This window comes from Populus alba, chromosome 12 (genome assembly GCF_005239225.2).
Source record: "Populus alba chromosome 12, ASM523922v2, whole genome shotgun sequence".
NCBI lineage: Eukaryota > Viridiplantae > Streptophyta > Magnoliopsida > Malpighiales > Salicaceae > Populus > Populus alba.
In genome coordinates this window covers 4462516-4486109 of record NC_133295.1, presented here as the reverse complement: position 1 = coordinate 4486109, position 23594 = coordinate 4462516, and the positions used below count along the sequence as shown (strand labels likewise).

The following is a 23594-nucleotide window of genomic DNA, read 5'->3' as shown; positions in this document are numbered from 1 at the left end:
TTCAAAATACATCAGGGTTGTGTAATTCTAGCGCAATTCTCTTTGTTTTGGAGCATAAACAGCTGGAGAACTTGCACTACAATAATGAACTTGACAGGCGCACATGTTGCTAATAATCTACTCATAACGTCAGCAAAAAAAATCCCGAAAAAACAAAAGAAGGAAATCGAAAGAAGAAAAAGAAAAACCATACACGGTGATCAAGGCCGCCTACAAGGAGTTTCAACAATGGTTTCCAAGGCAGGCTTCCATGATCTTTGCTTGGAATACCTCTCCATAGGCTGTGGCTCTGTGACCATACTATCCGTTGTTTTCCCTTCTGAAGGGAAAATGCAAAACTCACTGAGGACTGGAAAAATCTTGCCAAAATTGTTAAACTTCAATGCCTTGGTAGCCTTGTAAGTGAGAGAGCTCAGTTCCTCATGTGTTAGCACTGAGTAGAGAAGCTCCGTGGGCAAAACAAAGTAGAGTTGGCGCCTCTCTAGCTCATCATCAGCTGAAAGACCATGAATTCTATAACCAAGCTTTTAGACTTGTAGAATCACAAACAAATTGTCCAGGGTTCTCTCGCACGAGCTCTGCTTCTTTAACTGGCTTCGTGTAGATTTGCAAGTTGCCATTATCAGAGAACAAGACTTTCACTACTCCATTTGATGAGATGATCGACGGAGCACAGGATGTTGCATTCCCCATTAGAAACAAAAAACAGAGAGGAAGAGAGAGAGATATGGGAGCCTATTTCTTTAACATGAAGTGATCAAATATGTAATCAAAGGTGATAAACAGATGGAGAAGTTGATCATTCGAGGCTGATGGCGTCTCTCAAAATTAGCCAGTTTGTCGTGCATGATGGTAGTTGAAATAGGAGAGGAAGCGTCCATGTCCATTTGGTTAAGTTGTCGTAATATTGATCGATGGAAGATCACACACTCCCCACGTAGGGAAGCAGGAAGTTGCATGAATTATTTGTGTTACATGAGGATTTGAGGTGTGAAAAGGGTACACGTTCTTGCAAGGAAATGGAAAAATAGGAATATGAACAAACCTGTTAAGCACAGTCAAGTCACCCTAAGGGAAGCCCTTCCATTTGCTTTTGTTAGGGTTTAAATAAATGTATCCATTTTTGTTTATGAAGGAGTACAGCACATAAAGAGCTGGGAGAAATAGAGCAGAGCTCACTGAAGACACCACCAAACTTATGATTGGACATTGTAACAAGCTAATTCTTTGATCCAATTCCTTCCTCCTTCAAAAACATGCAGATGTTCTTCTTTATTTGTAGTTTTTCTAGCTTATCCACCCCCCCTTTCTCTCTTGAAAATGCATAGGCTATGTATTTATTTATTTTGTATTTTTTTTTATTAAAGTGGTTGTTCAGGCTAGTCTGGGTGTATCTTGATTAATTTAATGGACCCCGAAATTAATAACCATGTAAATTTTCAATGGTCTTGAAATTTATAGGATTACAATTAGTAACATCTATAAAATAAATCTATAATCTAATTAGTTGAGCTATACCCCTCATAATTTTAATTTATATATTTTCTTCCATAAAAAGAGTAAGTTTATATCTATACGTGAAGATATGAAAAAACACCAGAAATAATTGCAATCTCAAAATCTTAGCTTAATATATGGTATATAGTTGCTATATGTTAGCTAGCAAAATATTCCATAATCTATTAATAATTTGCTGACAAGGATTTTTATCCTTTTCTGGTATGCAACTACATGACCAGAAAGCTGAGAAACTCCTGGTAGTTAGTTCTTGCCAGCGTTTACAATTAATATAGCACACAATTGTTCATAAGAAAAATATAGAGGCACTCCATTTTTTTGGCCATGTTAGGTCATCAATCTAGGTCAAGTTCATAGGTTAGACCATGGATGGACGTCTAAATTAGTTATTAACAGAACTCTAAAACGCGTGGGGAAAGTACTGTGCTTTCCCCACAAAACAATTTTCTTTCCAAGTGCTGTGTGGCAAGATGAGAATTTTCTTTCGAAGTGCTGTGTGACAAAATGAGACCATGATGATTTGAATAGGAAAAGCTTTAGCTTTCCAAGTGCTGTGTGACAAGATGAGAATTTTCTTTCGAAGTGCTGTGTGACAAGATAAGACCATAATGATTTGAATAGGAAAAGCTTTAGCTTGCTGCTCATTTAAATGCTTTGCAAATGTCCACTTTTTGGTTTTTATTCTCTTTCCGTTCAGTCTTCTTTTCTTATCTGTAGTACATGAAATATTATTTTAAATATTTTAAATGCTTTAACAATTTACCAGAAAAGGCTGTGGTAAATTGTTAAAGCATTTAAAATAATATTTCATGTACTACAGATAAGAAAAGAAGACTGAACGGAAAGAGAACAAAAACCAAAAAGTGGACATTTGCAAAGCATTTAAATGAGCAGCAAGCTAAAGCTTTTCCTATTCAAATCATCATGGTCTCATCTTGTCACACAACACTTCGAAAGAAAATTCTCATCTTGTCACACAGCACTTGGAAAGCTAAAGTTTTTCCTATTCAAATCATCATGGTCTCATCTTGTCACACAGCACTTCGAAAGAAAATTCTCATCTTGCCACACAGCACTTGGAAAGAAAATTGTTTTGTGGGGAAAGCACAGTACTTTCCCCATGCGTTTTAGAGTTCTGTTAATTATATTATTCAAAGCAGATTGAAGAATATTTAACTTACAAAAGCGACATCATCATGTTTCGACATCATCATGTTTCTGTATTAAATGCTTTGAAAATTTATACTGTGTTTTTCTTTATGTTTTTTGCAATTCAGTCTTCTCTTCGTGGGGATGAATTTTACTTGCAGAGGTGAGACCATGATGGTGCCTTAAATCCTTTGACAATTTTATGCAGTCTTTCCTTTTTCTTGCGCTCTTCGTTGCTTTCAGTTCTGGTTTTGTTTTCCTGCAATTTCTATAATTAGTGTGTGTTCATTATTTCTCTTTTAATTATTATGGTTTTTATGGCTTCTTAATCTTATTTTATTGTAGCTCACAGGATGATGGTCTCTTTCCAGTTGCTTTGAAGGGTTTGCTTCTTCCATTTCATTCAAGAGAACACTTGGTTTCAGCAGCTTTTTGTTTGACTCCTGTCAGAATTTGCAGGTTATTTCATTGCTCTTTGTCTCTTTTTTTTTTTCAACTGCTCTTTTTAATGTTGTGTGTTTATTTTTTTATGTGCATGGGTTGTTCATTCAGTTATTTGTTGATCCAAATTGCCTGCTTATTTCATTGCTCTTTGATTTTCTTTTCATTCGATGTTTTTAAAGTTAGTATTTTTTCTTCTTCTTCCTGGTTTTATTGGATTCTTCACATATTTTGTAAGGGTGTCTTTTTTTTCATCGCGTCTTAAATTATTTTAATATATTAATATTAAAAATATTATTTTTAATATATTTTCCATCAAAATATATTTTATACAAAATCTCAACCATGCTATACATTTCCCATCAATTATTTTATTAACGAACTAATTTTTTATCATATTAATAAGATTTCAGAATGTTTTGTTACATTGACTTGATCAATTATTATATACAACATAGTTTTCAATCATATAAATCAGATTATGAGTTGTTTTATTAGATTGACTTGATCAATTATTGTATAATTTAAATCAAGAAAAAAAGATCATAACCACAAGTAGAGTACAAGTTAAAAACACCGCCATTGCCAGTTTGTCTCATCACAATATAAATTTCGATTAAAACACTACTTGATTAGAATCTCAGTATATATGGAGAGAATTATAAAAGCATGAATTAGTAAAAAAATTCTAATAAACCATAACAGTGAATCAAAGTCAATGGCATCATCTGCCTTCTTGAGTGCATTGTGCCTCAATCACTGATTATAATGGTAAATAAATTCATCTTGCATCCAAAACTAAACGCTCCAACGGAGTCAAATTTGAGAAGAGAAAAAAAAAAACAACCAACCTGCTGTTCAGCTACGCTGTTGTTGAAGCTTCCGGCATCAGTTGCTGCCGATAAGACAATATAAGTAAGGAAGGAACCATGATTAGCTAGGTGATGAAAATATGCATGCAATGATCCGGTGATTCACATCTTGCACAAACAATAACAACATAGTAGAGTCTCAGCGCAAATTGAATTTCTGGACTCTATTGTACTGTCATCTACCTTCACAATCTAAAATGCACAAATCAAGCCTAACAATTAAAATTGAATGAGATTTAAAGACCAAAAATCCTCAATAAGACTGATAAACCCATCAAGTTTTCGATCCTGAGATCGAGTTCGTCAGTTCTGAGAACGAATCTAAAAAGACAAGATCTAATCCTCTATATATCAATGGTACATTCCCCGTCAATAGAGTAAAATTCACCGAAATGACACTCAACAAATGGCAAGCGTTAATAACAATATATATATATATATATATATATATATATATATATATATATATATATATAATTAACTAAATTAAGCATGATGAAATACTTCATGAACGCAATATCAAGAAGTAAACCCTAAAATTAAGAAAACGAACCTTCGTTTTGGTCATTCTCAGTGAACTCTTTCTCGAGAGCTTTATCGATCATATCAGCAAAACTACCGCCTTCTTTAGGTTTAGGTAGAGAAGTGTTAGAGATTGGAGCGTTGGCGGTGAACTCGAGCCGATCTGAGTCGGTGAGTTCGTCAGCGAGTGAGAGGGAAGCGAAACAGAAGAGGAAAAAAAATGAGTTTGCAAAGAAATGGTTCTCTTCTCAACATTGCTTGGAGGAGAAACGTCAACGTTGATAGATAATTTTCTTTTTTTTGTGGGAGGGGGGGGTGGTTCTGTTTTGCTTTGGGCGCTGAGAGAGAGGGGGAGAGAATGCAGGAGAGCGTAGTCAAGTAGAAGTCATGAATCGAATATGAAGCAAACCAGAAGCAAAGATCTAATTCTCCAATTTGCTTTTTATTTATTTCTCTGTTTTTTGTTATTTTTTATTGTTTTTCTTCTTTTTAATTGGAAACGGGACTGGTAGGTTTTTGGGAGTTTGATAATATTAATTTTTACAATATTTTAGTTTTTTAAAAATTATTTTTAATATTTACATATACATTACAAAGATTTGAAAATATAAATAAATAAAAATCAAAAATAAAATTTTAAAAAGCATTTTTAAAATATAAAAATAAGGGTGGTTTAGTTTTAGTTTCAAAAGAAAGGCGAGTAAAAAAAACATGAAAAAAATATCTTTTATAATCTTAGACATTGCAACAATACCATAATCGTAATAAATAATAGAGATCGAAATAATACAATAAAGATAGCAAATATAGAAAATATAAAATTTTATTAAATAAAATCATCTCATAAAAAAGTATTATTTTTGTTTAATATCTTAAAAGAGTATTATTTTTTCATAATTTTTTATCAAGTAATTAACACATGAGGGGTTGATCTCAAACCAATTCAATCATTTTAATTTTTTAGACATGTTTGGTATTATGGTTATTATTTTTAAAAATACTTTTTGTATTGAAATACATTAAAAGAATATATTTTTTATTTTTTAAAAAATTATTTTAAAGATTAGCGCATTAAAATAATTTAAAATATAAAATAATTTTTTTTTAATAAAAAATAAAATTAATTCTTTAAAAAACACAGGTTGATTCAAATCGGCTCTAAATCAAAAATTCATATAATTGTGGATTCGTTCAACTCATTTTTGTTTTGGAACCAAACTAATTCTAGATTTAGTTTATCAATTCACGAGTTAATCAGGTTTACGGAACATCTTTTTATTATATTAGTTGTCAGGATTGCCAAGATCAAAGTTATTATCGATTCCGGCTCATAACCCGGTTAATAAATTTATTTTAAAACATATTTTAAAAAATCAAGTCAAATCTAAATATTATGAGTTCAATAATACTGATTAAAAAAGTGAGTGTGGGTGGTGAGTGATGGAGAAATTAATTAGAGTAAAAAATGTTCGACAGAATTGCCAAATTTTGTTATATTAGTTGTCAAGATTGCCAAATTTTGTTAAATGATGTTCGACAGCATTACATTGTTGATGTTGTAGTTAAAAATAATATAATGAACTCTTTATAATAAGATTTTTTTTTGTTCTAAAGATGGTGCCAAAAAAATTCATCACATATTATTTAATCTCTCTCTTCACATCATGTAAGTTAATAGTCAGAGTCTGAAAAAAAAAGGGTATTTCAATGTTTAGCAACATGTAATGTTCTGTTTTTAGCTGCTTCATCTTTTATTCTTCTATCTTCATCATTTCTTCAACATGTTAATATTGTGGATTTATGTTTTTTATTCCTTAATTAATTAAACCAAGGAGTAGTTTTTTAGCTAAGCCTACCAATCATCATGTCTCATGACATGTTAAGGATTTCTTTAGAAAGTGCATGTCATTAACATTTTCTCTATCCCTGTGTTTTCTTTCACTTAACTATGATCATGTCCTAATCATAGTTTTTTTAGTGTTTTTTTTTTTCATTTGCCTTGATGTTTGTTTACATGGTTTATTTAGAACAACGAGATGACAAGTCCTCGCAGACATGTTCAGCTGGATGAGTATGTGTCATCTTCTTAATACTCACAACTTGCTTTCAATGACTATGAAACTCCCGTTGATAGAATCTTGCTATCCGATAACCCAAGCTCTTCAAATACAACATCTGCTCCACAACATACTCAAGGAGTTGGGACTTTGGTCTGTTCTCACCAAAACATAGATATACAAACCACCTTCTCTTTATCAAACAACACTGTGCAAACTCAAACTAATGAAATTAATGCAACAAAGCTATTCGATCCTCCACAGTCTAGCGCCTTTATTTCATTTCACTGTAATGATGTGATTTCAAATCATGAATCTCAAGGACTCTTTGAACAAGCCCTCAATCATCAATCTATTATAGGTCAAGCGTCCTATCAGAAAAAAAGAAAGCGTATGTAATCTAATCATGTACTTTTTGCAACCACTTTTTTTTCATTGTCTTTTTTATATCATTCCTTCCAGTATCTTAACTTTATTTTTTACAGGTTATTTAACTGAATACATTGATTTTGGGGATAAAACATACAAGTGTAGGCATTGTGGTGCTCTTTTTTGGTTTCAAGAACGCTTGGCACGTTCAACCAAAACAAACCCATGCTTTACACTTTGTTGTAATAACGGGAAAGTGGTGCTTCCTACTCCACAAGAAACACCCAACTACCTTGACAACCTCCTCAACCCAACCAATGGTTCATCATCCAAAAACTTTCAACGTGAAATTCGTGCTTATAACTCAATGTTCGCTTTCACGTCCATGGGGGTTGCAATTGATCATTCTGTTAATGCTCAACCTGGATCTTATGTCTTTAAGATTAATGGATATTGTCACCATCTTACGGGTTCTCTTTTTCCTATGGATGATAGGGGTCCCAAGTTTGCACAACTCTATATTTTTGATACAGATAATGAGGTTGCTAATCGACTACAACCGTTCCGCAATGAAAATTTTCCTTCAGTCTTGGATAGTGAGATTGTTGCTGGTTTGATCAATATGCTTGATTCATCTAATGAATTGGTTCGTTTATTCCGTCATACTAAACAACGGTTTGGTGATGCCGAGGTTCCAGAATTCAAGCTTCGGTTAATTGGCAAAAGAGATAATAACTCAAGGCAATACGATGATCCTTCTTTAAATGACATTGGTGGTTTGGTTGTTGGGGACATTGGTAATTCTCGATCTGATCGAGATATAATTATTGAAAGTTTATCTGGAAGACTTCAAAGAATCTCAAAGCTTCATCCAAAATTTATGTCCCTTCATTATCCACTTCTTTTTCCATATGGTGAGGATGGCTTTCACACTGATATTTTGTTAGCTCATCAAGAGCAGCAACCACCGAAAAAAAAGGCAAAAGGTTGCGATGAGAGCCTATTATGCTTATCTCATTCATGAAAGAGAAAAACAAGAAAGCACTCTCATAAAAGGCGGACAATTGTACCAACAATTTTTGGTTGATGCATTCGTTAATGTTGAAGAGGATCGTTTGGATTTTATACGTGCAAACCAAGAAAACCTTAGAAGTGAACATTACAAAGGAATACATGATGTTATTGCTAGAGGTGATGTTGATGGATCAACTACAGGGAAAATTATACTTCCATCCTCTTTAACTGGAAGCCCTCGGTATATGATTAATAATTACCAAGATGCTATGGCAATATGTAGGTGTTATGGAAATCCTGATCTTTTTATAACATTCACCTGCAATGTTAAGTGGCCTGAAATTCATAGAGAAATTAAAAAGACAAGAAACTATCAGCCTGAGGACAAGCCTGACATCATTGCAAGGGTATTTCATTCAAAGCTAATTGATATGATGTCATTCATCAAATCCGGAAAACCTTTTGGGCGAACAATTGCTGGTATTTCTATTTTATTTCTTAAATTTCATGATTTTTTTTCCTTTTGCAGACAACCATTTTTACTTCTTTTCTTGCATTTTCTCTTTTTAGATGTTTGCGCTGTGGAGTTCCAAAAAAGAGGCTTGCCGAATACTCATTTATTAGTCTGGCTAGCTCCAGAATTCAAATTCCATTCACCTGAGGATGTTGACTCTATTATTTCAGCTGAGATACCTGACAAGAATCAAGATCCTATTTGCTATGAAATAGTTTCAAAATTTATGATGCATGGTCCATGTGGCGCTGCAAATCCAAAGGCTCAATGCATGCAAAAGAATAAATGTTCCAAACGATTTCCAAAAAAAAAACAAGGATGCAACTGTCTTTGATGAGAATGGCTTTGTTTATTATAAACGACGCATGCAGCCTATGGGTCACGTTGTCAAAACTGGCATTTCTCTCTCAAATTGTCATGTTGTGCCATACAACAAAGAACTTTTGCTCCGATACAATGCACACATTAATGTTGAAATTTGTTGTCAATCCATGCTTATTAAGTATCTTTTTAAGTATGTTAGAAAAGGAGCTGATCGATGTAGAATGGTTATGAAAAAATAGACTACTGATGAAATACAAGCTTATCTAAACTGTAGATTCATTTGTCCATATGAGGCAGTATGGCGGCTATTCCAATTCCCGATTCATTCAAGGAGCCCAGCTGTTGAAAGACTCCAAGTCCATCTACCATTGCAGCACCATGTGTTTTTTTTCAGGTAATGAATCCTTACCATCAGTTCTTAGAAGGCCTGGGATTAACAAGACAATGCTTACAGAGTGGTTTGAGCGCAACAAAGTTGATGTCAATGCACGAGATCTATATTACTCACAGTTTCCAAGCAAGTACGTTTGGGATGCGAGGCAAAAAGAATGGATTATTAGATCACGTGGATTTTGCCTTGGTCGCATTGTGTATATCCATCCTGCTGCTGGGGAGTTGTATTTTCTCAGAATGTTACTTAACCATGTTAAGGGAGCAAAAAGCTTTGAAGACTTGCGACAAATCTCTGGTACAATGTTTCCAACTTTTCAACTTGCATGCAAGGCTTTGGGGCTTTTAGGAGATGATAAAGAATGGTCAGACGCATTTGCTGAAGCTATTCCAATTGCTTCCTCTTCGCAACTAAGGCAACTTTTTGTTAATATTATTATGTTTTGCGAGGTTGCCGATCCAAATAGTCTTTTCAATCAGTTTTGGCATTCTATGCATGATGACATTGAATACCACCTAAGATCTTCTTTTTCAATATCGAACGTTCGTTTGTCTGATGAAGAACTTAAGAACTATGTGCTATATGAACTTGAACAACTTTTAAATGGTTCCGCAACATCATTGAAAGATCATAAACTTCCAATGCCAAATGGTCGATTGATGGATGAGGTCAGAAACAAACTTTTAAGGGAAGAGCTTGACTATGATCTTGCTGAGCTCAGAAATAACCATTCATTAGCTATGCCACTTCTTAACCCATGTCAAAGAAACATCTATGACTCTGTTATTACATCTATACTACAAAACAAACAAGCGCTCATATTTGTTCATGGTCATGGTGGGACAGGAAAGACTTTTTTATGGCATACAATTATTAATCGAGTTAGATCTGAAGGTTTAATTGTGCTTGCTGTTGCCTCATCTGGAATAGCTTCTCTTTATTACCTGGAGGACGAACAACCCATTCTAGATTTAAAATTCCATTAGAAGTGAATGAGAATTCAACGTGTGAGATTAAACACAACACTCACCTTTCACGACTACTGGAGATGACATCACTCATTGTTTGGGATGAGGCTCCGATGAATAATAAATTCTGTTTTGAAGCTTTGGACAGGTCTCTACGAGATGTTCTTAAAACACCAGATGAGAGACGACTCAACAATCCATTCGGTGGTAAGTCCGTCTTATTAGGTGGGGATTTCCGACAAATTCTTCCTGTTATACCTGGAGGAACAAAGGAAGAAATAATTAATGCTTCTTTTACTAGCTCATTGCTTTGGTCTGCATTCACATGCCTTACTTTGAATCAAAATATGCGACTATCAGCTGATGGTTTAAGCCCAGATCAAAAAGAAGAACTTAGACAGTTTGTAGAATGGATCCTTTTAATTGGTGATGGGCAATTATGTGATTTGGCTGTTCCAGATGATCATGATGCAACATTTATCAAAATCCCATGTGAACTTCAAGTTCAAATAATGGATTGTCCGATTGCAGCTATTGTCTCTGCTATATATCCTGACATTGAAAGGGCTCATCTTGACTCATTCTATTTTAAAGACAGGGCAATTATTACACCAAAGAACCTGACTGTTTCTGAGATTAATACTTTTATCCTTGATATTATACCTGGTCATAAATACAACTTTCTTAGTTGTGATTCTATTCAAACAACTTCTAGCGACATGGACAAAATAGATTTATTGTATCCAATTGAATTTATCAACCAGCTTGACTTTAATGGTGTGCCACAGCATAATATTTCTTTGAAAATTGGCACACCAATTATGTTACTTCAGAACCTTAGTCCCTCTGCTGGTTTATGTAATGGAACAAGGCTTATTGTTACACAGCTTGCTGAGCGAATTATTGAAGCCCAAATTATTACCGGTTCTAACATTGGAGATCGAGTTTTTATTCCACGAATTGTCTTTCCAGTTAATGATAAGAAATGCCCTTTCACAATCAAACGAAGACAGTTTCCTGTTAGGCCTTGCTATGCTATGACTATTAATAAAAGCCAAGGACAATCACTTAAGATTGTTGGTGTCTTCTTGAAAGAACAAGTTTTCAGTCATGGTCAATTATACGTTGCCTTATCAAGAGTTACATCAAAGAATGGGCTTAAAATCATTTCCTTCGATCATGAAGGAAATCCATCATGTTATGCCAAAAACATTGTTTACAAAGATATCATTCAATTATTGCCAAAAGGTGATCTTTTTATTTGTTGTTGTATCTTTTGTATGTTAAGATTTTCTAATCACAAGCTTAAACATCTATGAGTCTTCTTGCAACATAAAAAAAAATCAAATTTAATTCCATTTTAACTATCATATATTTAAATTTTTTCTTCTGTTTTTTCGATGCATGCCAACAATAATCTCTCATGCTTCCCTATTTTTCATAAAGTCTTTCCATGTTTTTTCAGGGTAGTCTTTCGCTTTGTCTGCTGTTTATTTTTCTGCTTTGGATCAACGGCTTTGCTGCCTACTTTTGTTATTTCATGTAAGTTTTTTTTTTTGCTTCACAAAACTTAATCCATGCAGTGCAAATTTTATGGATCAACAACTTTGCTGCCTGCTTTTTTGTCTTTATATTTTAATCTCATGTTTTTTTTTGTCTTTAAATTTTTGTCTTTATCTGTTCAGCTTTTGCTTGCTTTTTTTATGCAGAGAAATGGCTATTCATTTGCAGAACATTAAAAAATATGTTTTCTACCCTTTAATCCAAGCTCGAGTATGTCGTGTTTGGATTTCAAAACAAAATGGACAAGCAACAAACTTCAATTGTCTATTTGTTGATCGTCAGGTATGCAGCATATCTACTAATATGACCTTTATTATTGTTTTATTCAAATTCTTGCCTCTGCTTACATTCTATTTTTTAAGCTGTATTTTTTTAGAGGCAATGGAATACTAACATAATTTAGTGTCAAATTTGGTCCATTATTTAGTTTGCCGCCCAAATGTTTTTGCTATTTCTATAGTCTGTTCAAACTTAATAAACTAAACATAACTATGTACAAATGATGCGAAAAAGAAATGGAAGGAAACAAATGAGATGCAATGAAGTAGTTTTTTGGCACCATCTTTGCTACAAAAATATATGGTGTAGCAAATAACTTAATTTTGGAGTTTTTAGAAATATAATAATAATTATTATTATTTGAATTTTTTTAATTTAGAAATATATTGAAATAAAATTTTATATTTTTTTAATTTTTTATATATTAATATATGATAACAATTTTAAAATATATATAAAAAATTAATTTAAAATAAGAAAAATTAAAAATATAAAAACAATTTAAAAATGATTTTAGCAGTTGAAATCAAATTAAAATGGTATGATCAATTTTACCCAAAAAATTTCCAAATAGAGAATGCTGCAATTTGAAAAACCTCTTAACTTTTTTTCTAACATTATAGCAAAAAACAACTAGCAGTTGTTGTCTACATTAATAAAACAAATTCTTAACAATAACATATGCATACATGAAAGATGATTTTATCAATGTGGCCAAAAAACCAGAGGCTATGATTTTACTATGCTCAAGATTACTTTTTCTACTCATCCATCATTCTACATATTTTAACCTTGCCATTATGCATTGACACCAATTATTGCCTTTTTTTTAATGAAAAAGGGTGGTGCAATACAAGGATTAGCCAAATTTAGAGATACTGCCCATTTTTCTTCAATCATTACTGAGGGTGACTATTATGAAGTCAAAAACTTCTACACCTTTGAAAATCGGTACATGAATACTGTTGTTAGCCATGAAGCTGTTATTGATCTTAAGTCTGACACCAAAGTTACTCGCCTCAATTCTCTCCCACTTTCCATTCCACGATATTACTTCAATTTCACTGATTTCACACATGTCCTTAACAAAGGAAAAGAATCAAGACTTCTCACAGGTGTTCTTCATTCTTACCCTTATGTAGCAAACTGTATCATGCATAATTTTTTTTATTACGCTGACATGATTATTCAATAATTTATATAGATGTTCTTGGTAGACTAAAAGCAATACAACCGATTGAGAAGATTTTAGTTCGGGGCCAAACACTTGAAGACAAAAGGGAGTTCATTCTTGAAAATATACGGTTGATGATAAATTAAAATTATTTATTATAATCAATTCCTCCTGGCATTAGTCTGATATACTTTTATTTTGTTTAGAGGCGAGGAGCTTCGTATTACTTTATGGGGTGACATTGCTCGAAGCTTTGACGAGGCTTCTTTGATAGAACAAGATTCTCTAGTCATCGTTGCTTTTGCTGGTTTTCGAGTCTATGAATTTAGGGGTATCATGATTCCATTTTCTTAACTTTTTAGTTCAAATTTAATAACCTCTTGACATTAAATATACACCACTAAATATGTATTTGTTATATTCTTTGTAGGATCTGCAAATTTGATTGGCACCGCAGCTTCACTTTGGTATTTTAACCCGGACATACCAGAGTTATTAGCATACAAACATTAGTAAATTTCTATATTCTTCAAACCTTTTACATTTGTTCAAATCCAATTTATTTATTAATATTTAAATGAATTCTCAACAGTTTTTTCTTTATCTTTACGTAGCTATGGTCAAATGCCTGTTGACTTGCACCAACTACCTCCATCATCACAAGCTATTCTATCATTGGAAACTCAAATAAATGAAAATAGGAGAACAATAAGAGAGATCCTCTGTATGGACCCATTCAAGCACAAGGTATCTATTATATTTATTTTTAAATATTTCTTATTACAAGCAAAACAAAGCTGTTAAATTATTTCTAGGATAAAAATGACCTGTTTAAAAATGCAATAGTAAGCATGAGGCTTCATTGGATTGACTACCCATCATTCTTTATGGTTTATAATAAAGCTTCAGATATGGGTTTGGGCTCTTGCTTCCTACATGTTTGAATTTGTTTTAGGAAATTTGGGTTTTTATTTGGCAAATGTCAATTTATGTTTTCCCAGATATAATGCATAAATTATAATTAACTATAGTTTATTTTCTTTTATCTCCTGCTCTTTATACATGCATCATATTATCATGAGATATATTTGTTCGTTTCCCATCAATACACATAGATAAGTTTTAATTTCTATTCATTCGATTTGCTGATAGTCCAACTAAATACTATAATTATGATTATATTACTATTAATAATTACCAACACTGCATCATCCTTATTTAAAAAAAAAAATTGTATGACTTTTTGTTTTACTTGGCACCTGCAGAATGAAAGATTTACATGTAAAGCTTTCATAGTGGATTATGATCTCTTCAAGGGATGGTGGTGCGAGAGCTGTCCAAATTGCAACAAGCCACTCTCTGGACTCCCTAATAATTTACGATGCATGGAACATGACTATCCAACCTCTACACCAGTCCCATGGTTCAACTACCATGCATACCAAACAACCTTGCATTTTCAAAAGTTTTAAGGGATTTTTTCCCTATGCTTTTCTTTCATTATTAACTAAAACACTTTTTAATGTCTTTTAGGTTCAGAATCAATTGCATTGTCAGCGATGGTCAAGATGTCACGAACTTTATTCTCTCCGGAAAGACAACTGAGTATTTTTTCAACGCTTCAGCTCATCATTTGGTGTTCGACAAAAAATTCACTGACCCATTTATTGTTCCACCTCAAATGATTGAGAAATTAAACAAAACAAAAATATTTCAGCTTCGATTTGGAGCCTACAAATATGTTCTTAGCAGATGTGAAATATATGTTTGCAACATCTTCGATGACATTACAACTGAAGCATGTATTAACCCGGCTAGCCCCATTAAAGCTGCTGACGCAACAGGCCCGGTAACCATTGATGCTGGAAGTTCCATACCTTTCACCCCTCCAACACTAAACCTTGCAGATCCCTTGAGTATAGATCAGTCTCAACTTCAGACTCCAGCTTCACAGCAGCACACCTCTCCGCAAAAAGACACATTCCATGACAGTTGCCATCGCCAGTCAAAAAGAGCATTAATCTTCGATGATGCTGGGCCGCACGATAGGTTTGGTTCGCTTGCTCACACATAAAAAATAATCCATGTATTCTACCATAAATTTATGATCCTGCGCAATGCTACTTCAACCATGATAAAGTTTTATTTGTCATTTCCTAATACATCCCTTTAACAATTATTACTTGACTGTTCTATGAATTTATAAATAGTCTTCCCTTTCATTCTTAATGTCTTATTCAGCATCCAAATATCATCATGTGGAATCCCTTTTGAACTATATTATTGTTTTAATTGTCATTTTCTGATTTCAAGAAGTTGGGCTTACTACTTGAGCGTTCTACTAATAAATAAATAGTTTTGTCTTTCATTCCTATTGTTTACACTTGCTATTACTTAAGTACTTCCTTTTAATATATGATTCAGCTCCCAACTTCTCCAACCAAGACCCTTGAAAGATTATGCAAACTCATCAAAGGAACAATTTTGTGAAGATGATGATGCTCCTAGACAAGGACTTTCAAAAAAGCAACGCCTCTCCATTTCATCAACTGAAAAGGTTTATATCTATTTTTGAATTGCCTTCCCTTCTTTATGAACTCATATACTCAGCAACAATTAAATCTTTATTTCTCATTTCCAATTTATCGTCAAGAATATTTGATATTTATTGCTTTATAAAAAAATTATAACTTACGGTTGCACTTATCTTTTGCTGTAGGAAAAAAAATAGCATTCAGTTAATCAATGCTTTCTTATCAAACATCGCAAGCTAATTCGACGTCTTTATCATCTGCTTTGTTAATACAACCTCCCGTTCATTGACGTCCACTTCTTTATCTATATGCATAAAGCGTAAAATATGTAACTGTAGATACTTTTGTTATACTTGGATTTAACTATTTTTACTTAACTTTTGCAACTTGCTTTATGAATGTCATGTCTTTTGATATGTATGAATGTCATATGTTTTGCTATATAACATTTCTAATTAATTTATAAATAATTATAATAATAATTAAAATTAAATTTCACTTTAAACACCCCGCAGCATCACGCGGGTACCAAAACTAGTCTGACATTATTTCGCGTTGGATAAGCATACCAACATCGGATTCCTCCATTTTCTCAAACTTGCTTCCATCTTTTCGTATATTTAAAATGTCTAATTAAATATCCACTTATTCATGTCCAAAATATCTAATATCTCATAATATATATTATAAGAAAAAAAAGTGAAGAATAAAATCAAGATATATAGGTTTTATATTAAAGCGCAATTTATTTTTGTATATGAAACTATATTTGAAAAAATATCAAATATACATTTTATAGTGTTTTCAATGATTTTGATATAATAATATAAAAAATAAAATAAAATATAAAACAAAAATAATTTATTATGACTTTATGAGCAAGTTAGCTAGCTAGGTTGTTAATATTATTACTATTGATATTCTAATTATTATCATTGTTGTTGTTATAATTATCACAATTAAAATTATTATTAATATTATTGCAATCATAATAAATTATTATTATTAGCACTATTATTATTTTTGAGCATCATCATCATTAAAAACACCAATATTTTAGCTTTATGTATGTCTATATATAACGTATAATAATGTAATGGGGCCAACGTCTAAAACAAGGAGGGGCAAATTTGAACTCATAGAACTATTAATGGCTGTTTTGAATATTTTGAAAACATCTCCCTTTTCTTCTATTTGAGTCCGCCCTTTCTCATACATGTTGCACCTTTGTTTTTGCAGTATAAAAATATTTTAAAAATATTTTTTTTATTTTAAATTAATTTTTTAATATTTTTTTATTATTTTAATGTGCTGATATTAAAAATAAATTTTTTTTAAAAAAAATATTATTTTAATATATTTCCAAGTTAGAAATACTTTAAAAAATAATTATTATCATAATATTAGACAAGAAGTTGACACAAATTTAATTCTGAAAGATAATTTACAGTGAATTATTGATAATGATTATGAATTAAGAAAAACATTTAGTTTATGAAAAAAAAACTCAACTTTTTTATTTCAAAATAATATATAATTAGAATATAGTATTTTAGTTAGTTTATTCACAAAGTAACATACTAACATGTATTCAATTATTAATTTTAAAATCTAATTTATGATATATGCAAACTCTTTATATCAATCTCTCCAGCAGCTTGAAAAAAACTTGACCATTAGAAATTAATTTATCTTGACTATGCCAAAGAAAAAAAAAATATTTTGATTAAAACGGCATAAGCAACTTCATCACACAATAGTTTATTTGTATAATTAAATTTGGTAGTATCCATGTATATGAGCTCTTTCAAAAATCTTTGCTTTCCAAAAAGACCATCTCACTATTTGATATTTTCTTAATTTTCTGGTCCATAGAGCCAACAATATAAATAAAAGTTACGACTATTTTTTTTTTCTAAAACTATATGTAAAATATCTGAAGTTTCTTTAATATTCTCTTTTAACTCTAGCGAAGATCACATATGTCTTCTATTTTATCAATTTGACTTGAATCCTAACTTGTATCAAGGACGCTAATTTGAGTAATATGAAAGAAAATTTTTTTTTTTTTAGATGTAATTTATATTATTTTTTAATATATTTCTAAAATAAAAAAATTTTGAACTCGAAAACTTGCACAGATTCATATTATTTTATGCTTAATTTTTATTAAATAAATAAGAGTGATAAACTTTAAATTTATGATCACTTGATTATCAAAACTTTGATATCATATAATAAAATTATTTTCACTTAATAAATTAAATTATTAAATAAAGCTTTTAAATATGATTTATATTATTTTTTAATATTGTCTTGGAAACATTACTTATGCTTTAATTTTTCTTTTTTTTTTCCCTGGGAGTGCGAACTGACCAATAGAGATGGGTTAAAATTCAATTTGTTTATTAAATCACCTATCAAATTAATAATAATAATTACAGAAAAAATAACTTTATCCCTTTGGAGAGATTTAGGCTTCTATTTGATTTTGTAGGCTTGGGTAATCCGTGTTTCTTGGGCTTTCATTGCCTTGTATTTCAGACACGGGCTTTCTGTATTAGCTGTTCAAGTTTTTTTTGTTTTTTGAAAAGCCTTACTGCAAGAGAAAAAAAATTGGGTTGGTGAAATTTTGGGTGATAATGTAAATTAGCTATTTCTATTTCTTACATTGGCCTCAAACTTGAGGGACTAAAATGCAATTATAGGAAAAAAAGAAACGAAAAAGCTGAAGACTACAGAGTTTCTCATATCATCGTACTCCATCACACCAGGGAGCGCTACTAGATCTCACACGACAAAACGCGAAGCCAAGGTCTCAATTCGTGAGTCCTTTTCTTTTTTTTCTCTCTCTTTCACTTCTAATAACGACGCCCATTCTCCTTTTCTTCTATCTCCGATTTCTCGTTTAGGTTTTACGCCATAGTTTTATTTTTTAGCTGTAAATAATTGTGATTCCACTCCTGGTCAATGTTTTTGTGTCGATTGTAGGCTTAGGGTGAAAATAATGAATCAGAGTCTTAAAATTAAAACCCTCATTTCATAATTTTCAATATGTGCTTGTTTGGTTTGTTAAAGTCTTGATTTTCAATTCTGGGTATGTAAAAATCAAGAGCATTTTTTTTTAAAAGAAATTGAGATCAGCATTGGTTACTTGGTTGAACTGTATGATTTTAATTTTTATGGAAAATTGTTTTTGTAACAGGGAGAGATAGGTGATGATGGATGGTGGAGTGCCAAATATAAAGAAATGGGTGGTGTTATATCCTGTCTACATTAACTCAAAGAAAACAATAGCTGAAGGGAGGCGGATTAGTGCAGAAAAGGCGTGTGAGAACCCTACTTGTGTTGAGATTGGTGATTGTTGTGGCCACCTCAAACTTCCATTTGCAATTGAGGTTTGTTTTGCAATCCCCAGTTTTTTTCTTTTTTTTATTATTAGAGCTTGTGATTGCTCTTTGTTTGTGATTTATGATGCTTCTTGGATGTTCTAGATTGATAAGGCGTATCCACGAGATTTCATGCAAGTAGGGAGAGTGAGAGTATTGCTGAAAAGAGAAGATGGGACTTTATGTAATCCTGCAATTCCTTCCCGTAAGCATACTTTTTATCATATGATTCTGATCTTTCTTTTGGCTTCTTTTTCATTAATTATCCTTTTCTTTTTCTTTCTGAGATCTGCGTAAATTGATGGATTTGGACATATAGTTTTTTCAACACTTAAATTTAAGTGTATTGGTATTGATCAAGTGTGATTTTGTCAATCTTTTATGCCTATTACATTGAATTATGCCTCACCATTCTTCTTTCCTCTTCCTCATCTTTTCTTTATTTTAACAAAGAGAACAATTTTCATGAGTTGCTAGTGTTGAAGTAATTCCATATTTGTTATGTACAAGGATTGTTATGGCTTTCAATAGTTTATAGCCTCTTCAAATAGTGGCTTGAGATTTTGGGTTAATGCTTTGACATGGTATAGAACTGTGCCATCATTGTGTTTTGTTTTGCTGTAATTGATTCACAGGATAGGCTCATATCCATTAAGTGAAGCAGCTTTATGGTTAGAGACTCTGACGAGGAACATGTATCAAGCTGCCAGTGGCTAGAATCTTGCAAATATATAGAAGAATCTGACATTTTTTAAATGATAATACATATTTTAAAATCTTTTAGATGATTTCCTCTCACAAGTGAGATGAACTAGGAAATCTAACCCCCTCCTTTTCCCATTCACTCCCCTTTTCTTTTTCTCATTTTAAGATCCAAAAGAAATCAAACTTCCTTTCTGTTAATTCTGGTACTCTCCTTCCTTTTCCATGAATCCATATGTATTGGTGAATTCAACAAAACTTATATAAGATTTTTCTTTATACTTCCCATATGACAGTTTATTTTTATATTTGCCACATGCTCATTGGCACCTCCACCTGTCTTGTAGACACCTCTTTATTTTGTTCTCTAATAATCCTTAAAGTGAAATATTTGCAATTAATTCTAATGCGGATAACATGTTGGTGACTCAATGGTATCATTTAAGTGGTCCTAATTTCCAAGGGACAGTAAATATTGATATGCGAATTGGTTTCTGTTACTCTGCACAGAGACTTTTCAAGAAGGGATATTGACACATAAATTTAACCAATCTAAGAATGTATATTTAGTATGTTATGGTGTCATTGACATCTAGTATTGCATAAGACTAGTTTCTGCTAGGGATCCATCACTTAAGAGCTGAACTGACCTTTATATTGGTGTTGTTTTAATTGATGATTTTGTGGACACCTCTTGCATGTTAATGAGTGGTTAGCAGCCTTTACCTGAAATACCAGTGCTCCACTTGGTGATCTGGACTGTTTGATGATTGTTCCCTTTTAGTTTAGTTGAGAAATTGAGAGCTGCCTCTCATGCACCTGATATGCCATGGCACTGTACTTCATTGACCTGGAGGAATAGGGAGAGAAATAGAACAAAGGAAAAACAGGGGTGTATTTTTGTCACATCTATCAAGAAAGTAAAGTGTAAGGTGAAAAAACAATTAAAAATCAGCTCAAAGTTGGATGGGCTGATGCCACTTATATATGAGCGTCTGTCCTACATTTCATATGTAATGGATTTGAAACTTCAACCTTATTGCAGGAAAACAGCTTATGTTCCATGTTGCAGAACTGGTACCTAGACATCCTGGGAGGACCAAAAAGCTGGAGCCTGCATCCACGGCAAATGTTTCAACATCCAAGTCTGGGAAGGGTGGGAGAAAGAAAAGATAGCCTTCTTCATGAGAAAAAGGATAAGGTTTGGTTTGCAACTAGCTGGTATAAATTTGACTTTTTTCATTCTTATCATGAAAAAATTTGGATGAGAAGGGGGTCCTTTTCTGATCAATTGAAGAGCTAAAATTCCAGAATCTTGTGTCACAACAATTGTCTGTTCATGCACACCCTTTTTACCCAAGTCTTTCCACAAAGTGAATTTGTATGCAAGTCTTTTCACATGGTGAAAAGTGAGGTCTTGATTCAAAGTAATCTGGGTTTGCTATTATATGGTGTGCCTTTCTTTTGCTGGAGTTGTTGGTTTCATGGCCTTGCTTAGCTTTAAGAAATATCATCTAGTGTAACCATAAAAAAATGTCATAGAACAGACTGCCCACATTCTTGGCCCTGAACTCCTTGCAATCCTTTAGGAGAAAATGTACGATCAACTTTATCAATGGAACCCGACTTTGTCACAGAAAAAGTATGATCAATTGTTTTGTTTTGGGTATTGGAATAGTGATTGGTAGCTGGCCCAAGTATCACAGCTATGACATGCTTATTTTAAAATCTTTTCCTAAATTACATCTAGTTGGTTTCTAGGTATGAAATCTTTAGCTTTACCATGCAGTAAAATATATTTTTTTTTAGCTGAAGATGACCTGCTAATTAGTTAGGGACTATGGATTTGGGACGGGGTATCTGCATTTAATTTTTTTCACATTGGCATGAATTGCTTTTGACTCGTTAATTTGGTGTCATGTTGTGGTTCTAGTCGTGTTATAATGCTGTCTAGCGTCGCCATTCCTCTGAAGCTGGTAATATGCATAACAGAGCTTTGTCTATTGCAGGAACATCGTTCATTGCAATCGGTGAACCTGGAATACAGAGCATGGAACCTTCACACAACTCATGTTGATCTGTGATTGTACACAGTTTTGAAAACCCCATTTAAGGATCAGAGAAACTAATCTGGTGTGACTGAGCTCTTGGATGTGATGATACTCGGATATCACTGAAATGTCTTGTCGCCCCACTTGGCTAATGAGAACTTTGTTTTTTTTTTTTTGGTATCTTGCTCTTTTGTGCTTTTGGATTATCACTAAGCTTTTATACAATCAGAGAGCAGCATGCACGCGAGACGATTTTCCTACCTTGTGATCTATACTGTAGTGGATATTTAGCTGCAGCTGTCTTCTTTTTCTTATCTTTTCTCTGCGTGTCCACTAATAGAGCAGTCGAAAACAGAAGGCCACCCTTGTGTTCTCTCGTTCCCTGCATGTCCACCTCCTCCTCCTCCTCCTTTATCACTTTGACCAATTGAGCATCTTTTTTTCGATTCCATCCAACTATATACAACTTGTCAAAATCGAAAAAGGAAAACAAAATCCTTATCAAGTACAAAAATTCCGAGCAAAACGAGCCTTTTATTTTTCCTCACTCGTTAAACCATGATGATGAAAGTTTCGTTCTTAACGAAGGTGTATTAATATATCTTTGCCGACTTTCTTTCCTTTCCATAGCCATATCACATGATTTGCATACTTCATTAAAACCTATTCCATATGCCATTCAAAGTCCAACATTTCAAGCATGTTAAGTAATGGATTTTTACGCATTCTATGTTTGGTTACCATTGCCACACCCAGTTATGAAAATACACTCTCGTATGTAAATAAAAAAAATCCAAGGAATTATAAGGAATTATAGTGTTGAGATCAGAAAATAATTTTTTAATAAAGTATATATATTTCTAAATTAAAATATTCTTGATGAAGAGAAGATAATAATTATACTGAGAAATTAATTACTGAAAATTTAAGTCAAACCAATTATAACTTTTCTAATATTTAAAGAATCATCTTTTAAATATAAATTAATCAATTGTTAGATTGATAATAAAAAAAATTAAATTGTTTAATTTATTTAATCCTATTTTATTTAGAATTATAATTTATAACTTATTAGAAAATCCAATTGGTCACATATATAAGAATTATTGGTTATAAATTAAAATAAAATGGTTAATCACTTGATTATAAATAAATTTTAAAAATAAAGAGTTATAATGTAATTAATTTATGATATTATAATTCTAGATGTAGAAAAAATGAAGTAGGAAAAATTATCCTAAAATATACTATATATGATATAATTTAAAAGGCATTTTGTTAACTAGACGGTTTGATTGAATTAAATAACAGGTTGGTGGTAATGTTTCAGAAGAAACCTGGCCAGATATGCACAATTTCTCTTCAACTTTTCCTTGTTAATTCATATCTGTTTTACTCCATGCGCAGAACTTGCCCCGATGGTTTTAGCTGAAACACTTTCCAAGGAGTAAAAGGAACATTATCCCTTGTGTTCCAGATGGCTGGACTGCATCTACTCTAGCAGATCATCTGAAAGATGGTGATGTTTGTGTCTTCGAAATGATGAAAGTGGTGAGGGCACACTTAGAGTTCAAATTTTCCGAGTGGTCGCCCCTGACTAGGTGAGTCATACTGAGTCTGTGAATGCTGTAGTTTTTTTGACTCGTTAATGCCTTGGAGAAATGACTTTAGGCCGTGAGTTATCGCCATCATATTCATATTGATTTTTTGAAGCCTAAAAACACTGTTAAACCAATTGATCCTTGTAGAATGCTGTGCTTCAG

General features: G+C 32.4%; 2 protein-coding genes, 2 long non-coding RNA genes and 1 pseudogene across 6 annotated transcripts; 3 read left to right on the top strand and 2 right to left on the bottom strand.

Annotated features, from left to right (window-relative positions):
- LOC118044284 (uncharacterized) lies at positions 1-5015 on the bottom strand (annotated as a pseudogene).
- Positions 5016-7313: 2298 nt separating this feature from the next.
- Positions 7314-13509, top strand: LOC140954360 (uncharacterized). The gene is made up of 9 exons (XM_073403689.1): positions 7314-7914; positions 8036-8422; positions 8513-8725; positions 9175-10033; positions 10102-11239; positions 11605-11681; positions 11849-11984; positions 12823-13096; positions 13364-13509. The coding sequence occupies exons 1-9, from the start codon at positions 7314-7316 to the stop codon at positions 13507-13509; spliced, it is 3831 nt and encodes a 1276-aa protein (XP_073259790.1).
- Positions 13510-13800: 291 nt separating this feature from the next.
- Positions 13801-15154, top strand: LOC140956207 (uncharacterized). Its single transcript, XR_012171326.1, has 3 exons — positions 13801-13902; positions 14421-14578; positions 14689-15154. It is a non-coding gene; the product is annotated as an uncharacterized lncRNA (long non-coding RNA).
- A 3207-nt stretch (positions 15155-18361) lies between these two features.
- On the top strand, positions 18362-22127 carry LOC118044285 (signal recognition particle 19 kDa protein). Of its 3 annotated transcripts, none has more exons than XM_035052517.2 (5): positions 18362-18504; positions 18895-19087; positions 19184-19283; positions 20826-20981; positions 21790-22127. In XM_035052517.2, exons 2-4 carry the CDS (start codon positions 18908-18910, stop codon positions 20954-20956), a joined length of 411 nt encoding a protein of 136 aa, XP_034908408.1. In that variant the 5' UTR covers positions 18362-18504; positions 18895-18907; the 3' UTR covers positions 20957-20981; positions 21790-22127. The 3 variants fall into 3 exon arrangements, with proteins under 3 accessions (XP_034908408.1, XP_034908407.1, XP_073268942.1); XM_035052516.1 differs by having other exon boundaries at positions 18363-18514; XM_073412841.1 differs by lacking the exon at positions 18362-18504 and adding an exon at positions 18568-18786.
- On the bottom strand, positions 20221-20952 carry LOC140956209 (uncharacterized). Its single transcript, XR_012171332.1, has 2 exons — positions 20816-20952; positions 20221-20630 (listed from the first exon to the last, which is right to left on the bottom strand). It is a non-coding gene; the product is annotated as an uncharacterized lncRNA (long non-coding RNA).
- Positions 22128-23594: the final 1467 nt, after the last annotated feature.

Coding starts and splice junctions, on each gene's coding strand:
- LOC140954360 (XM_073403689.1), top strand. CDS start 7,314: ATGGGGGTTGCAATTGATCATTCTGTTAATGCTCAACCTGGATCTTAT. Junction 10,034..10,101: donor ACAGGAAAGACTTTTTTATG/GCATACAATTAT, acceptor CATCTGGAATAG/CTTCTCTTTATTACCTGGAG. Junction 11,682..11,848: donor GCCTACTTTTGTTATTTCAT/GTAAGTTTTTTT, acceptor TTTTTTATGCAG/AGAAATGGCTATTCATTTGC.
- LOC118044285 (XM_035052517.2), top strand. CDS start 18,908: ATGATGGATGGTGGAGTGCCAAATATAAAGAAATGGGTGGTGTTATAT. Junction 19,088..19,183: donor AACTTCCATTTGCAATTGAG/GTTTGTTTTGCA, acceptor TGGATGTTCTAG/ATTGATAAGGCGTATCCACG. Junction 19,284..20,825: donor TAATCCTGCAATTCCTTCCC/GTAAGCATACTT, acceptor ACCTTATTGCAG/GAAAACAGCTTATGTTCCAT.